Source organism: Fusarium oxysporum, chromosome X (genome assembly GCF_013085055.1).
Source record: "Fusarium oxysporum Fo47 chromosome X, complete sequence".
Taxonomy (NCBI): domain Eukaryota; kingdom Fungi; phylum Ascomycota; class Sordariomycetes; order Hypocreales; family Nectriaceae; genus Fusarium; species Fusarium oxysporum.
The window spans coordinates 1,207,420-1,219,671 of record NC_072849.1 but is presented as its reverse complement, the minus strand read 5'-3'; the positions used below and the strand labels follow the sequence as shown (position 1 = coordinate 1,219,671).

General features: G+C 47.6%; 5 protein-coding genes across 5 annotated transcripts; 3 read left to right on the top strand and 2 right to left on the bottom strand.

The window, feature by feature from the left end:
- Window positions 1-665: 665 nt before the first annotated feature.
- FOBCDRAFT_244315 (uncharacterized protein) lies at window positions 666-1,979 on the bottom strand (the record flags this gene model as incomplete). The annotated part of the gene is made up of 1 exon (XM_031191344.3): window positions 666-1,979. One exon carries the CDS (start codon window positions 1,977-1,979, stop codon window positions 666-668), a length of 1,314 nt encoding a protein of 437 aa, XP_031032575.3.
- A 1,480-nt stretch (window positions 1,980-3,459) lies between these two features.
- On the top strand, window positions 3,460-4,074 carry FOBCDRAFT_280268 (P-loop containing nucleoside triphosphate hydrolase protein; the record flags this gene model as incomplete). The annotated part of the gene is made up of 2 exons (XM_059611576.1): window positions 3,460-3,544; window positions 3,602-4,074. The coding sequence occupies 2 exons, from the start codon at window positions 3,460-3,462 to the stop codon at window positions 4,072-4,074; spliced, it is 558 nt and encodes a 185-aa protein (XP_059467946.1).
- A 90-nt stretch (window positions 4,075-4,164) lies between these two features.
- FOBCDRAFT_280267 (uncharacterized protein) lies at window positions 4,165-5,430 on the top strand (the record flags this gene model as incomplete). The annotated part of the gene is made up of 6 exons (XM_059611575.1): window positions 4,165-4,537; window positions 4,585-4,645; window positions 4,694-4,818; window positions 4,871-5,013; window positions 5,082-5,213; window positions 5,266-5,430. 6 exons carry the CDS (start codon window positions 4,165-4,167, stop codon window positions 5,428-5,430), a joined length of 999 nt encoding a protein of 332 aa, XP_059467945.1.
- A 714-nt stretch (window positions 5,431-6,144) lies between these two features.
- FOBCDRAFT_253500 (uncharacterized protein) lies at window positions 6,145-8,470 on the bottom strand. The gene is made up of 4 exons (XM_031191341.3): window positions 8,302-8,470; window positions 7,843-8,224; window positions 7,383-7,785; window positions 6,145-7,330 (listed from the first exon to the last, which is right to left on the bottom strand). The coding sequence occupies exons 1-4, from the start codon at window positions 8,387-8,389 to the stop codon at window positions 6,239-6,241; spliced, it is 1,965 nt and encodes a 654-aa protein (XP_031032572.2). The 5' UTR covers window positions 8,390-8,470; the 3' UTR covers window positions 6,145-6,238.
- Window positions 8,471-10,371: 1,901 nt separating this feature from the next.
- FOBCDRAFT_253499 (uncharacterized protein) lies at window positions 10,372-12,204 on the top strand. The gene is made up of 5 exons (XM_031191340.3): window positions 10,372-10,869; window positions 10,923-10,948; window positions 10,997-11,033; window positions 11,090-11,549; window positions 11,597-12,204. The coding sequence occupies exons 1-5, from the start codon at window positions 10,689-10,691 to the stop codon at window positions 12,108-12,110; spliced, it is 1,218 nt and encodes a 405-aa protein (XP_031032571.2). The 5' UTR covers window positions 10,372-10,688; the 3' UTR covers window positions 12,111-12,204.
- Window positions 12,205-12,252: the final 48 nt, after the last annotated feature.

Genomic DNA, 12,252 nt, shown 5'->3' with positions numbered 1-12,252 from the left:
AATTATCATTACAGGGCCTAAACTCTTCTCACTTCAGTGGACTGTCTTGTGTTCAAGGGATTATTTGCACCACGCTCTCTTCAAACCTGCTAATCTTCCGATGATGCGCATGACCTACGCTTGCATCATAGGGTCTCATTGTAAAGTGAGACTATCATTACGTCGAATCTTACTATATCAATCGGCTATTTGTTGTTCGCCACGCCTTCCACCGCATCATCTGAAGTGTACTCTGAGCTGATGGCGTCCACTATGAACCGGCTGTCGCCAGATGCGGGCCAGAAATTAACGGCAGAGAGCTGAGAGGAGTTCTCGAAGTATTCATCTACTCTCAAATCAGGTGTTGCAGTCTTTATTGTGTTGCATTATGCATCGATCAACACGAGATGAATCAATTGGCGAACTTCAATGCTTATAAGTTATGGCTTCTTTAATATTAAATGCTGGTGTATTATTTAATGGTTCTCAGTCTATGTCTATAAAGTGTATGAGGGAATCTCCATCGACTCATCTATGACATCTATGGGGGAAAAGCCCAAGTATTTCGGTCCTCTAGTCAAACGCCAATGCACAAATCCCACAAATCCAAAATCCAGTTCGCTAAGCATGATGGCAAGCAAGTATCCTCAAGAACCCAGCTGCAGATAAAACGATTCACATCGGCACTATTTGATGTTATCGTGCTCCTGTGACAGCTCGCCGCCATTTGTAATTGTCCGATTATCATCGTCATTGCGCAGACGCTGCGCGGGGAGATTGGCCTCCAGGTCAAGATCCCGTGCCGGTCTCAGTCCATGTGATGTTTCCTGCCGTGTCTGCTCGGTGCTAAATCGTTCAAACTTCTCGTTGGGAGTATCTTGCAACTGACTCTCAGCCTCGGCCTCAGCCATCAAGCACCTCTTGCGGACTGACCATGCGCTTCCAGCGTGGCCGACAACCCACCAAGAGAACAAGATGGGTAGAGTAACCCCAATGTTGGCACGGCACCCAGACCAGATACCGACGAGAAGAAGCCACGCGTTATGGGCTGGAAGTGCCCACGACCAATGGTAGAACCCAGGCGTGAGCTCAAATGGGAAGACGGTTGACCCGATATTGAGAATGATCCATGTAAGTAGGAAGAATGCAAAGAACTGCATAGGAACTATAGTTGCCAGCACTGTGTCGATGACAAGGTAGTTGATGTCCGTGTAGAACCAGAGGCACATCCAAGTCTCAAAGAACTGAGCAGCATCAACGCTCCAATTCTCGCGGAAGGCCCAGAAATAGCCAGCCATGCCTAAAGCACCGATGAGGGTATAAATCTTTCCAGTGATGAAGCGGAAAATATAAACATCTCGCTTTGAGTACGACTGGAGGACCTTGGTAGAAGTTGTAATACCGTTAAGTCCCATCTGGAAGAAGAAATGCATGAGAATGCCCATCACTAGTGAGACAGTATTCAGAAGAACTCTTGTACCCTGCTCGGTCGGCATGATGTTCCAGATGTTGGCATGGAAGGGTCGAAGGAGTGTACTCGCTGAGGTAGGGTTGGTCATGTTGACGGCCTTGAGGGCATCGGGAGTCGCAAGGGCATACATGGTTGCGGCAGCGCCAACGAGGCTCTGCATGTTGCCTTGAAGAGAAGAGAAGATGGAAGGATAGTATGCGCCGTTGTAAATCGTAGTGACAGCGTCTTGTGGATCATAAACAGTAGTGTTGTCGCCCTCAATGGTGGACAAAAGACGATCAGAGGCACCAGGATGAGTGTAAATAGCACCCCAGTAGCCATGGTTACAGACAGCGTCGCGAACCTTTTCAGGGGTATCATACTCGGAGGACGAACCGAACTCAACGGAAGGGAACTTGTCTGACTGGAGGGTATCATAAGCACCGGAAATGGCCTTTCCGATATCGCTGCCGTCGAAATCGATCGCGAGGATCTTGAGGTTATGCATTCGTGTCGAGGACTTGAAGAGGGAACCGAAGAGGTAGGACATATTCGCTAGGAACAGAAGTTGAACCATTAAGGCCGTCATAATGACGGGTATTATATAGGTCTTCATCCTGACGGATAATGGTGTAGACCGCGAAGAGATTCGGTTAGATGATCGAGGTGGTATTAATGTCATGGTGAGAATATGTTGTCGTCAGCTGTAGGATAAGGTCTTGGTGAGATGAAATGGAAGTACTGAACGAGGCTTGTCTTGGTTAGAGGTAAACAAGAGAAATATTGTTTACTTATAAGTCTAAAATATAAACATCATGCCATTCCCCTGAGCTGTCAACGGGTTTGTGTTACATGCCGCCGCCGCCAAACTAAGCTGACTTCCCAAATCTCCATTTATTAAGCCTCTCGGGCTCGGACCCGGTGATAAAGTCATGCCAAATCTCACAATGCGATTGGATCAGATTCATGACTCAGCGGAAGTTGGGATTTTCGGATTCTGTCCCCACCATTCCCGGAAATTCGGGCTTCGCGCCCAACGCAATTTCCATAGAGCGAGTCCAGTGGCTTCGTATGCATAGACGGTAAATCTTGATTAGAGATTTCTTTTTGCTGCGTCATTGGCGATATAGTGGATCTTTTGCCTCGGGTTCGCGCATTCGCTTCCGGCAGTTGAGTAAGGCTTAGCAGTAAACAGATAGCATATGACGTATGTATGGACTGAACAATAACTAGATTTAATCATGCTCAGAAACGACCCCATCCCTGTCTTCTTCTGGCTTCTTCTTCTTCTTCTTCTTCTTTTGAGGAATATGGGTCTCTTCTACCCGAAATGCCTTAGGGTTGGAACGAAGCAACCTCAGGAGGGTTCCTCATTGAATCCCGGCTCCGGGGATCAAAACTTTGAGTGAATCGGCTTGAGACTTCCTTTAGACTTCCCAGCTCTGACCTCAATCATTGTATTTCTGATGCAAGCTCGGAAATCTCGTCCTGTGTGTAATTGAATCTCGCCCGGTGCCTTTTCGTTTTGTCTACGAAATGCGCTTCAACTGATTGGCGCAAGTATCTTTCGCCCGTCTCTACTGCTGTTATCTGTCGCTCTAAGTCCTGCCTCGATTCAAAAGCTAATGATCCACTCTTCAAGAGAGGCTTTTGCAAGGCTCTGAGTTCACCTTGCAAGCGATCCCACCGGGTGGCATAGTGGTTGTTAAGGACAGTCCTTGCTGCGGTTTCATCAATCCCTTATGCTCTTCAACAATTTCGTGCTGGAGTTGGAAGACAACTGGACCTTGAGCATCAGAAGCAGCAAGAAGACCTGAAAGAATAGAGAGGGCCAAGCAGCGGAATGGAATTCCCAGAGACAGCCAACTGCATAAAAAATATAATTAACTCAACTGACGGTGCTTTTCTCGGTACAGACTTCCTTTCTTTCAGACACCGTGTTTCATAATCCCGATCAAAACCGAACTGACACAATGGGTGACGTATTCCTAGGCCTTAGACTGAGGTCTAGCCACATATTGATAGCTATCATGGAAATGGCTGGGCCTGGAAAGAGCACTCTCATCTTGATGTGCACTGGACAAGATGTTCCCGTTGGTCATGATCTGCAAGCTTGTACGTATCGGCCATGTCATTCATTAGTTGACACAGTCCTGTCTCAACACGATGCAGGTACACAACATGTCACTGCATACCAATGCAAATCGTCAGATACCTCTGACATATATCTTCTGGATACTCCGGGGTTTGATGACACGAATCGATCAGACGCCGAAGTTCTCAAAGAGATTGCTTTATGTCTTACCAAGATGTATGAAGACAATATCAAACTAAGCGGGATCCTATATCTCCATAGGATCACAGATCGTCGTATGGGCGAATCTGCCAAAAAGAACCTCATGATGTTCCGGAAACTCTGTGGCGAGGAAAGTCTCATGAACGTCATTCTTGTCACTACGATGTGGGAAGATGAGTACGCAGCAATAGGAGAAAGGCGAGAGCAAGAGCTGATCGCTACAGGTGGTTTCTGGGGAGCCCTGGTCGAAGATGGCGCTCAAATCAATCGCCATAATAATACCCGCTCATCCGCCATGCCCCTACTCAGAACGATTGCCAAAAGCGATCGAGTCACTATTTCCATTTAAAAGGAAATGGTCAGTGAGCACAAAGATTTGAATAAGACGGAAGCTGGTATTGGCCTTAACTCAGACATCCTTCTAGCTGAACTGAGGGTCATGAAGGAGATGTCAGAAACCCTCGAAATGGAGAGGCAAGCCAGGAAGGACCAGGATGAAAGGTCAGCCGAAGAACAACGCCAATATCGGGAGACGATGCAGAAAAGGTTTGACCATCTCAATCAAGAACGAGATAATCTCAAGGTCGGTCTAGAAGAGATGAAGGAACAGATACGTCGCTTCAAAGTACTGGAGGGCAAGTATCGGGAAAACCAAGAGCGGATGCGCCAACAGGACAAGATCGAGAGTCTGGAAGAGCAACACAAGCTCCGAGAACAAGAGATGCTTCAACGAACCGAAGAAGCCAGTAGGGAACTCAAGAGTCTCCGTCTTCAACTAAGCGAAAGAGGCAATGCTAGAATGGGAATCTCGAGTATGAGACCTCGAAGCTCAGGGTCTCATTACGTAACGGGCTCCAAGGATTTAGTGTTGTTTCTGTCAGGAAGGGGCTTCTTCTTGGAGGCAGAAGCGGAAATCAGCAGTAAGTGAAGGCCATTCGAATATCGACCAGATCCCTAATAAATTGTAGCCGTTACAATAGCGATCTAAAACGACTGAGGGACGAAAATGACATACGCAGAATTTGTGCGCTTGGTACCAATGGATCATGGCTCTACCACTATCATACTGGAAGTAACTTTGACTGCTGGACATGTAAGTTGAAGCTCAGTTAATCGATATAGATGGTGATTAATATCTAGAGCAGGTTGGTCGGGCTCATTTGCAACTAAGTATCCCGAACTCGCTGCTTGGCTAGATAAGCATCAAAAGTTTGGGTGTCCCCGACACATAAGTCTCGGTGCTGGTGGGTTCTTCTACATCGCCATGATGGACAACTCAGTTCATGGCGTATACCAAAGTCCGTGTCCAAAAGGATCACCGGATATATTGGTGAAAGAACCGTAAGGCCCATCCAGAGACTTTGGCTTGGTTACAACCACGATTACGTGGCGGAGATTTCTGACGATGATTATCTCTGCAACATCGAAAATTACGACAACCTTGAAGGTCTTATGGGCGATATTGATAGCGAAGGGGCGTCAATCATGGTTCGGAAATCCCCTCACTCTAGACCCCGTTTACTGACTTGGATTAAAGCAGCTTGCTATGAATATTGAAGATCCTAGAGGATACATCTTGGTCCAGGAGTTAGGGGAAGCATTTCGGAAGATCGGAACAGCTGGCAACCAATTTGACGAGGCAAGATGGCAAAGGTTCAGAAATGACAACGAGTATGATTGGTTGGGGTACGGGGAAGTAGTTTAAGTTCTTCATAGTGATAAGCTCTTAGGCATAAGTCTTAACTATAAATAATATATCTAGCTTAAAACTTAGATATTATGTTAAAATATCAAACTTATTAATATACTATACAGCTAATATTATAAAAATATATATAATAACTTATTTAATTACTATTATAAAATATAAAAAGCTTAAATAAAATTATTAAAAATAATTTAATTTCAAGTCAAAAAGAAATATTTAAAAAAAAAAAAAAAAAAAAAAAAAAAAAGAAAATAGTTTTTTTAATAGTCTTATTTCTTTTACTTTTAATATTAATATATTAATAAATTCCTTATTAAGCTAGGCGACCTCTAAGCTATTAAAACCCAGCTTAAAGAAGAGTATAGCTTATAATAGCTTTAAGCTGCAAAGGTTAAAATAAATGCTATTGTTGACAGCCAGTGCAGGGAGGTAGATACTAAAGAGAGGCAATTAGAAGTCATAAGAAGACAGGGCTGCCAACCCATGTGTAATAACAAAAGCCACTATGGTATTAGGGGGATCCTGGTCGTTGAAACTCTATCTAACTTAATTCATGTGAACCCCCTTAGTGTTAGATAGGTGTTGCCTACTTGCCACTCGGCACCTTCGGCGAAAATAAGATAAAAAAGCCTGCATTTGGTACTAGCAAAGCCATCCGGTGTTCACGTAAACCAATGCCATAGGGAATGTTATCCGAGTAGCCCGTATGAAACAGGATGACGGGGCTCGAATTATTATTGGTCTAGATCAGGTAAAGGGCGCAATCAAAGTATCTACAATCGAAGGAAGCGATAGGCTAGGCTATCTACTTGCGGCAAAGACGGCCGGTCTGCTTGATCACGTAGGCTGGGTGATCAGTGATGTACCAGTCCTCGCTACCGACAGCAGTAGGAGCATAGAAGACACCGTAAGGATCAATCTTCTGCTTTAGCTGGTAGAGCTTGGCATAGTTAGATCCGAAGTAAGACTGACCGAAGTCAGGATCCATAACATCACCCTCGTTACCATAACCACCACCGCCGGGAGTGACGGCCTTGAGACGCTCCATGACACCATGGGTGAGTTCGTTGTTGACTTTGGCAATCTCCTCCTCACTATCGGTGTAGTTCCAGTTAAGAGCAGTGATAACAAACATGTTGGCGTCACGCCAGGCAGGGTTGGCAGAGTTAGGAGGAGTGTTTTGCTGCTTGGCATTGATGTTGTAGATAATCAATATGCCTTCGTCAGCAAGAATGCCCTTGAGAACGTCGATAGTGTTGTTGAGAAGCTTAGGGTCATTCCAGTTCTTACGGGGGATTAGACGAGAGCCGGAACGACCATTGTAGTTACCGACGTTTTCAGCAGGGAAATGTGTCTTCCAGGCAGGGTAAAAGCGATCATGCTCAAAGAATGTGGGCTTGGGGTCAACGCCAAGTTCCTTCCACTCATCGAGGAGGGGCTGAACAAGCTTCTTGAACTCGCCAACAGAGATGTTGGGGATCATCCAAGGGTTCATGGTCCAGAGGAAACTGCCGTTGCCAGCAGGGAACATAAAGCTGTAGCCGTAGCTGTTCTTGTCAGAGTACTCAGGGAAGCGACGCCAGTAGACGTCAAGGGCCTTGAAGAGAGCCTCCTGAGAGATGCCAGCATCCTTGGTATTGACGCTCCAGGTCATGCCAGAGAACTTCATCTTGGGATAGACTCGGACAGTCATGGAGACGACGACGCCCCAGGTAGCAGCACCACCACCACGGACAGCCCAGAAGAGATCAGTGTTCTGCTTCTCGTCGGCAGTGACGAAGCGACCATCAGGTGTGACGATGTCAACGCTGAGGAGCTGGTCGGCAGCAAGACCGGCGATGGGGCTGATGGGGGAGTGGCCACCACCGGGAAGATAACCGCCAGCGACACCAACATCCTATGAACTCATTAGTATCTGCGAGCGATGGCCGACGAAGAGGAAGACTTACACGGCACTCTCCACCAACAGCAGTGTAACCCTCCTGGTCGGCAGCCAGGTACAGGTCCTTGACCTGGATACCGGCACCAATCTTGAAGGCGGGGCCAGTGTAGCTGCTAGCACCACGGTAGTTCTTGGTGAACTTGATATCCTTGAGGTGATGTGTCCAGATGCTCAAGGCACCAGCACCGGTGCTCTTACCAAGGAAGTCATGGCCAGTATTGTGAACGACAAGACGGAGGTTGAGGTTGCGAGCAAAGTTGACGGCGAGTTGGATATGGGCAACACAGGTGGCCTTGATGGAGTACAAGGGGAAGCCACCAATGGTGCACTTGGAGCCGGAAGCGGCGTTCTCGGGCTCACAGGTGGCACCCTCAAAGAGGGGTGACATGACCGAAGTGGGATCATCGATGCTTGACGATGTTAGTTTGACGCATGTATGAGACGGCACGGTCGAGGATGAAACTCACTGTGTCGTGCTGTTATGCCAATTTTCTGTAAGGTATTTGCAGCGCTCCTCGTTATAATGCTCTCCTTTGTAGCAGGCTGAGCCCAGGGGAACTGTGCTGATAAGGGCACCTCCGCTGAGAAGGTCGAGGACCTTCCAGATGAGTTTGTTGGGGTAAAGCTTGTCACCAGGGAAAACCTTGCACTTGGAGTCGACAGCAGCAGATCTCTTCTTGGAACCCTTGGTATCAGCAAAGTAGAAGAGGTCAACGTCACTGAGGTTGAGGTCCGTGAGGTTGGTGAGCACGGCATCGGTCAGCCGAGGGGTGTCATCGACAAAGGAATACTTGGACGATGCAGCCGGTGGCTCAGACCACGCGGGGGCAACATTCTTCTCGTTGGCGGCTACCCCACGTTTCAGATTAGCGATGGTTCATGAGAGCAAAAAGAAAACACGTTCTGCAGGCGAAGATGTTACGTACGGACCGCCTTGCCATCGACTTCGATCGTCTGACCAAGGGTGAAAGGAACAAGCGCGGCAAGCAGCCACGAAATGTGAGAGCCTTGCATCTTGTAGAGTTTTGAGGCTGGCTGCAGGGACGGGACAGAACGCCAAGGGCTCGAGAGGGTTGGGGGAGGAAAGAAAGGGAAAGGGGAGAGATCGGCTTATGCCACATGGCTTTCTGTGCCGTCTATATATCGAACACTAGTTCTTATGTTACTACTGCAATCCTACAGAAAATACGCGAGTTGTCGTTGGCTAGGCGGTGTTTAGCACGTATTAGGTAGTAATCACCTTGATGCTTACGTTCATGGGCCGAAAGATATCCATGCTTGACGATGGAGCGCGGTGGCGACGGTGGAGTAAGAGCCGCGAGGCATTGCCGTTGAGAGAGGAGAGAGTATCATACATATCGGAAGCATCTGAACCCCGATTTCCTGTCAAAATCTGTGCAGATTGTGCGGGCGCTTTTCATCCCACTGGCGCCATTTCTTTCAGCCGCCACGGGGATGCGGCTTCTCGTCGCTCCAAGGGTCAAGGGTCTCTCTATATGTGGAAATGATGGTCGATTTCTAAGCTTGGCGTAGAATTACTGTTACATTATGCATAACCCTCAATTGGAGAGCCTTCGGGTCGAAGCCGCTTCCCGTCAGACTAGAATAGTCCATGACACATTCTAAACATGATTGGAGCGGGACCCCGCGGACGGACAAATTATACAGGCTGGGCATTCAAGACCGACAAAGTTCGAGATCCTGGTGATTAAGTGAAGCGAGAACTTAATTTTAAGCGGCTGTTGGTTGAGAATCTTTGTCAGAGTGGGATCGGCTTCGTAAATATCGTGCTAAAAGATGATGGCAATCTGCATGGAGAAAGGATCAACGGATTATCATTTAGCTGAGACAAGCGAAGGATCATCGTTCAGCCGTCCGGGCCTTGTGACTGGTTGGGAAGCTTGGCAAGGGTCGGGGATCCGGGGTAGATGTGAGCATCTCGGTAGTGTCTTTGTGATGGAGCTAGAGGAACAGTAGAGGACCTCAAGCCCTGGGGAGCAAAAAAAGCCCAATGCCATCTTTCAAGGTGCGACAAATAACTGGTCAAAACTTGTCTAAGTTATACTAAAGTTGCCTACGTTCATCCTAAACTGGCCTAAGCATTTCTGTCACTTAGAATCGTAGTCCCGAGTTTCTTACTCCCCTGGTCCTTAGCGGTACGCGGTTAAAACACGCTCAGGGTCCAGCCATTATCCATCCCTTAGAGATGCATGCTACGTTCATTCATGCATATGCATGTTGGTCCTTCGAGATTGTTGAAGAAAAATCGCGCGAATGCTGATCTTCACCTTTGATGGAAATGCTAAGAGATCTAGCCTGAACCTAATCACAAATCACCCAACCATTGCTCTGGATTAACGATATTAGTTCACCCTCCCAATTTATAATTCTTGAAGACATCAGAACGAGCAGTTCGTATATGGTATCGAAATGAGCTATGTGGGAGGCTTCCAGCAGGATCTAGCGAAGGCGTCATGCCTCGTCCTGAAAACAAGTTGTTGACAGCCTAGTCTCAGCCACCACCGGAAGCCTTGGGCATCAACGCCTGCTTAGTTGCAAGCCACAATGCTCTATCATTTCTACTTTAGATTCTTCAACAACCAACATGCATGATCGAAAACACAGCTGAGGGGGAAACATATACGCGTTCTTGGCGGAACACCGGAAATCGTACCGGGAGTCTCTGCGGCACAGAAAACCTTAGCAGCCCTTCAGTCCAACCGCACACGGGACGTGTGACACACAAGTAGCTGAATCACCGGTAGTTGACACACAATTCCTTGATTCCAGAACCAGATGCACTGAGATATGCCGGCAATCACTTTCCCCTTTCGTAATCGTACATGAACAACGCTGTACTGTGCAATCCAGGAACCAGGAACTCGTCTTACTCGAAGCACCAAGATGGTGGTTCAGCTCCCAAACCACGGACCATGCTGCCCACGTTGGGTCACTTGGATGACAATCCTCATGAACTCTGTTTCTCATCCTGTTTTATTGGTCTCCGCGTTCTTCATGAAAGATTCTGCGTTGCTGGGTTCCCCTGGATATCTACTATACATAAATCTGAAGGGCCCCATCTAAGCGATCGTCTTCATCTTGTGCCAATACCGTAACAGCGGTTCCCCCCTGGTTCGTCCTGTTACATGTACATACAGAGCGACGATCGATCGCAGCGGCCATCTTCGCCCGGATCAGCGGTCACATCGAGTCTGTGTCAATTTTTCTAGTGTCCCTTGACGTCCCATGGTGCAAACTCTGCTCCATCATACTCTTGACACACCATCTCTTTTACGCTGGCTTGACATTCACGATGGCCTCGTTACATCTCTACACTCGAACAGGGCCGCCGCCCTATCCTAATCCTTTGAGTCTTCCTACGACTCCTCTTCAGCAAAAGGGCCTCGCTGCTCTTTTCCTCTTTCCGGCTTTATCGATCATCATTGTGTCTATGCGTATGTACAGTCGCGTGACCTCACGGACAGTTGGATTAGGTGAGTCTCTCTCATGGTCAGTGCAATCAATACCGAAAGCTTATTTTTGATAGATGACTGGCTCGTGCTGGCAGCTTTGGTAAGTTTGACACATTTTTATGTCTTGGCGTTGGTCTAACATCGACAGTTCTTCGCTTTGATGATGATTGGACCTCTCTACATGTGTACGTGTTTTGAATCTTGTTGCATCAGAATGACCCTTTCGCTGACAATTAAACAGTTATGAAGCTCAACTACTGGGGATTCCACGAGCGAGATGTCCCAAAAGATCTTAATCTCGCCGCTGGCTTCTGGTGGAACTTTCTCGTGCAGATGTTCTACAACCCCGTCCTGGCACTCGTCAAGGCCTCGATTCTAGTATTCCTCCTTCGCTTGGGTGGTCATAAAACCAACGTGCGATACGCCATATACGGACTCAACATCTTTAATGCTGCGCATGCCGTCGCCATCTTCTTCACAGCTCTCTTTCAATGCTGGCCCATTGAAGCCAATTGGGACTTTCCCCTGCGAAAGGAACCTGGCGTTCATTGTGTCAACAACTGGTTTCATGTCATTGCATCTTGCATCACCATCGTGACAGACTTCTTGGTTGTCGCACTTCCTTTTTGGATCTTCCTTGGTCTAACCATGCGATGGGCAACCAAGATTGCTGTTCTGAGTGTGTTTTTGTTGGGTAGCGTGTAAGTAGCGCCTACAGCTTCGCGAGATAGATACTAATATTACCTAGAGTCGGTGTCATCGGCATCATCCGTGTCATATCCATCTATCACCAACTCGTCGAGGGACCGAAACCCGGCGAAGACACCTTCTACTCCGTCCTTCCCGTCTGGGGCGCCGTCGAAACGAACCTCGCCATCATCTGCGCATCGGTTCCCGCTCTCCGACCGCTTTTCCGACGATGGTTCCCTGCTCTCTTTGGAGGAAGCTCAGACGCACCATCTGGAACTCCATACGGCGGACGATATGCCAACAACTCCCGCGGGACAGGTGGAATACGATCACATAACCACGATGATATCCGTCTCAAAGACCTTCGGGTTTCGCGAACTCAACATACTGAGATTCGTAGTGTTTCGCCGACCGGATCCGAGGAAGAGATCATGACATATAATGGAATTATGCGTACTACGAATGTTCAGGTTGCATATGAGAATGCTTCAAAGGCTACTGTGTCGGAATCGAGGACTTCCAGTGAGATACGGTTTGAAAGCAAGGCGTCAGAGGTTAGGTCTGGGATTTAATTTCAGGGGATATCAGGCATGGGAAAACTTTGGTTGTATAGTAGTTACTTTCTTAATGATTACCTGGCGCTTTCACACAGTCATTCAACCATATGCCCCCAGGCCCAAGCATGTTCAAATGGCTAGGCGAACCTCTTTTACT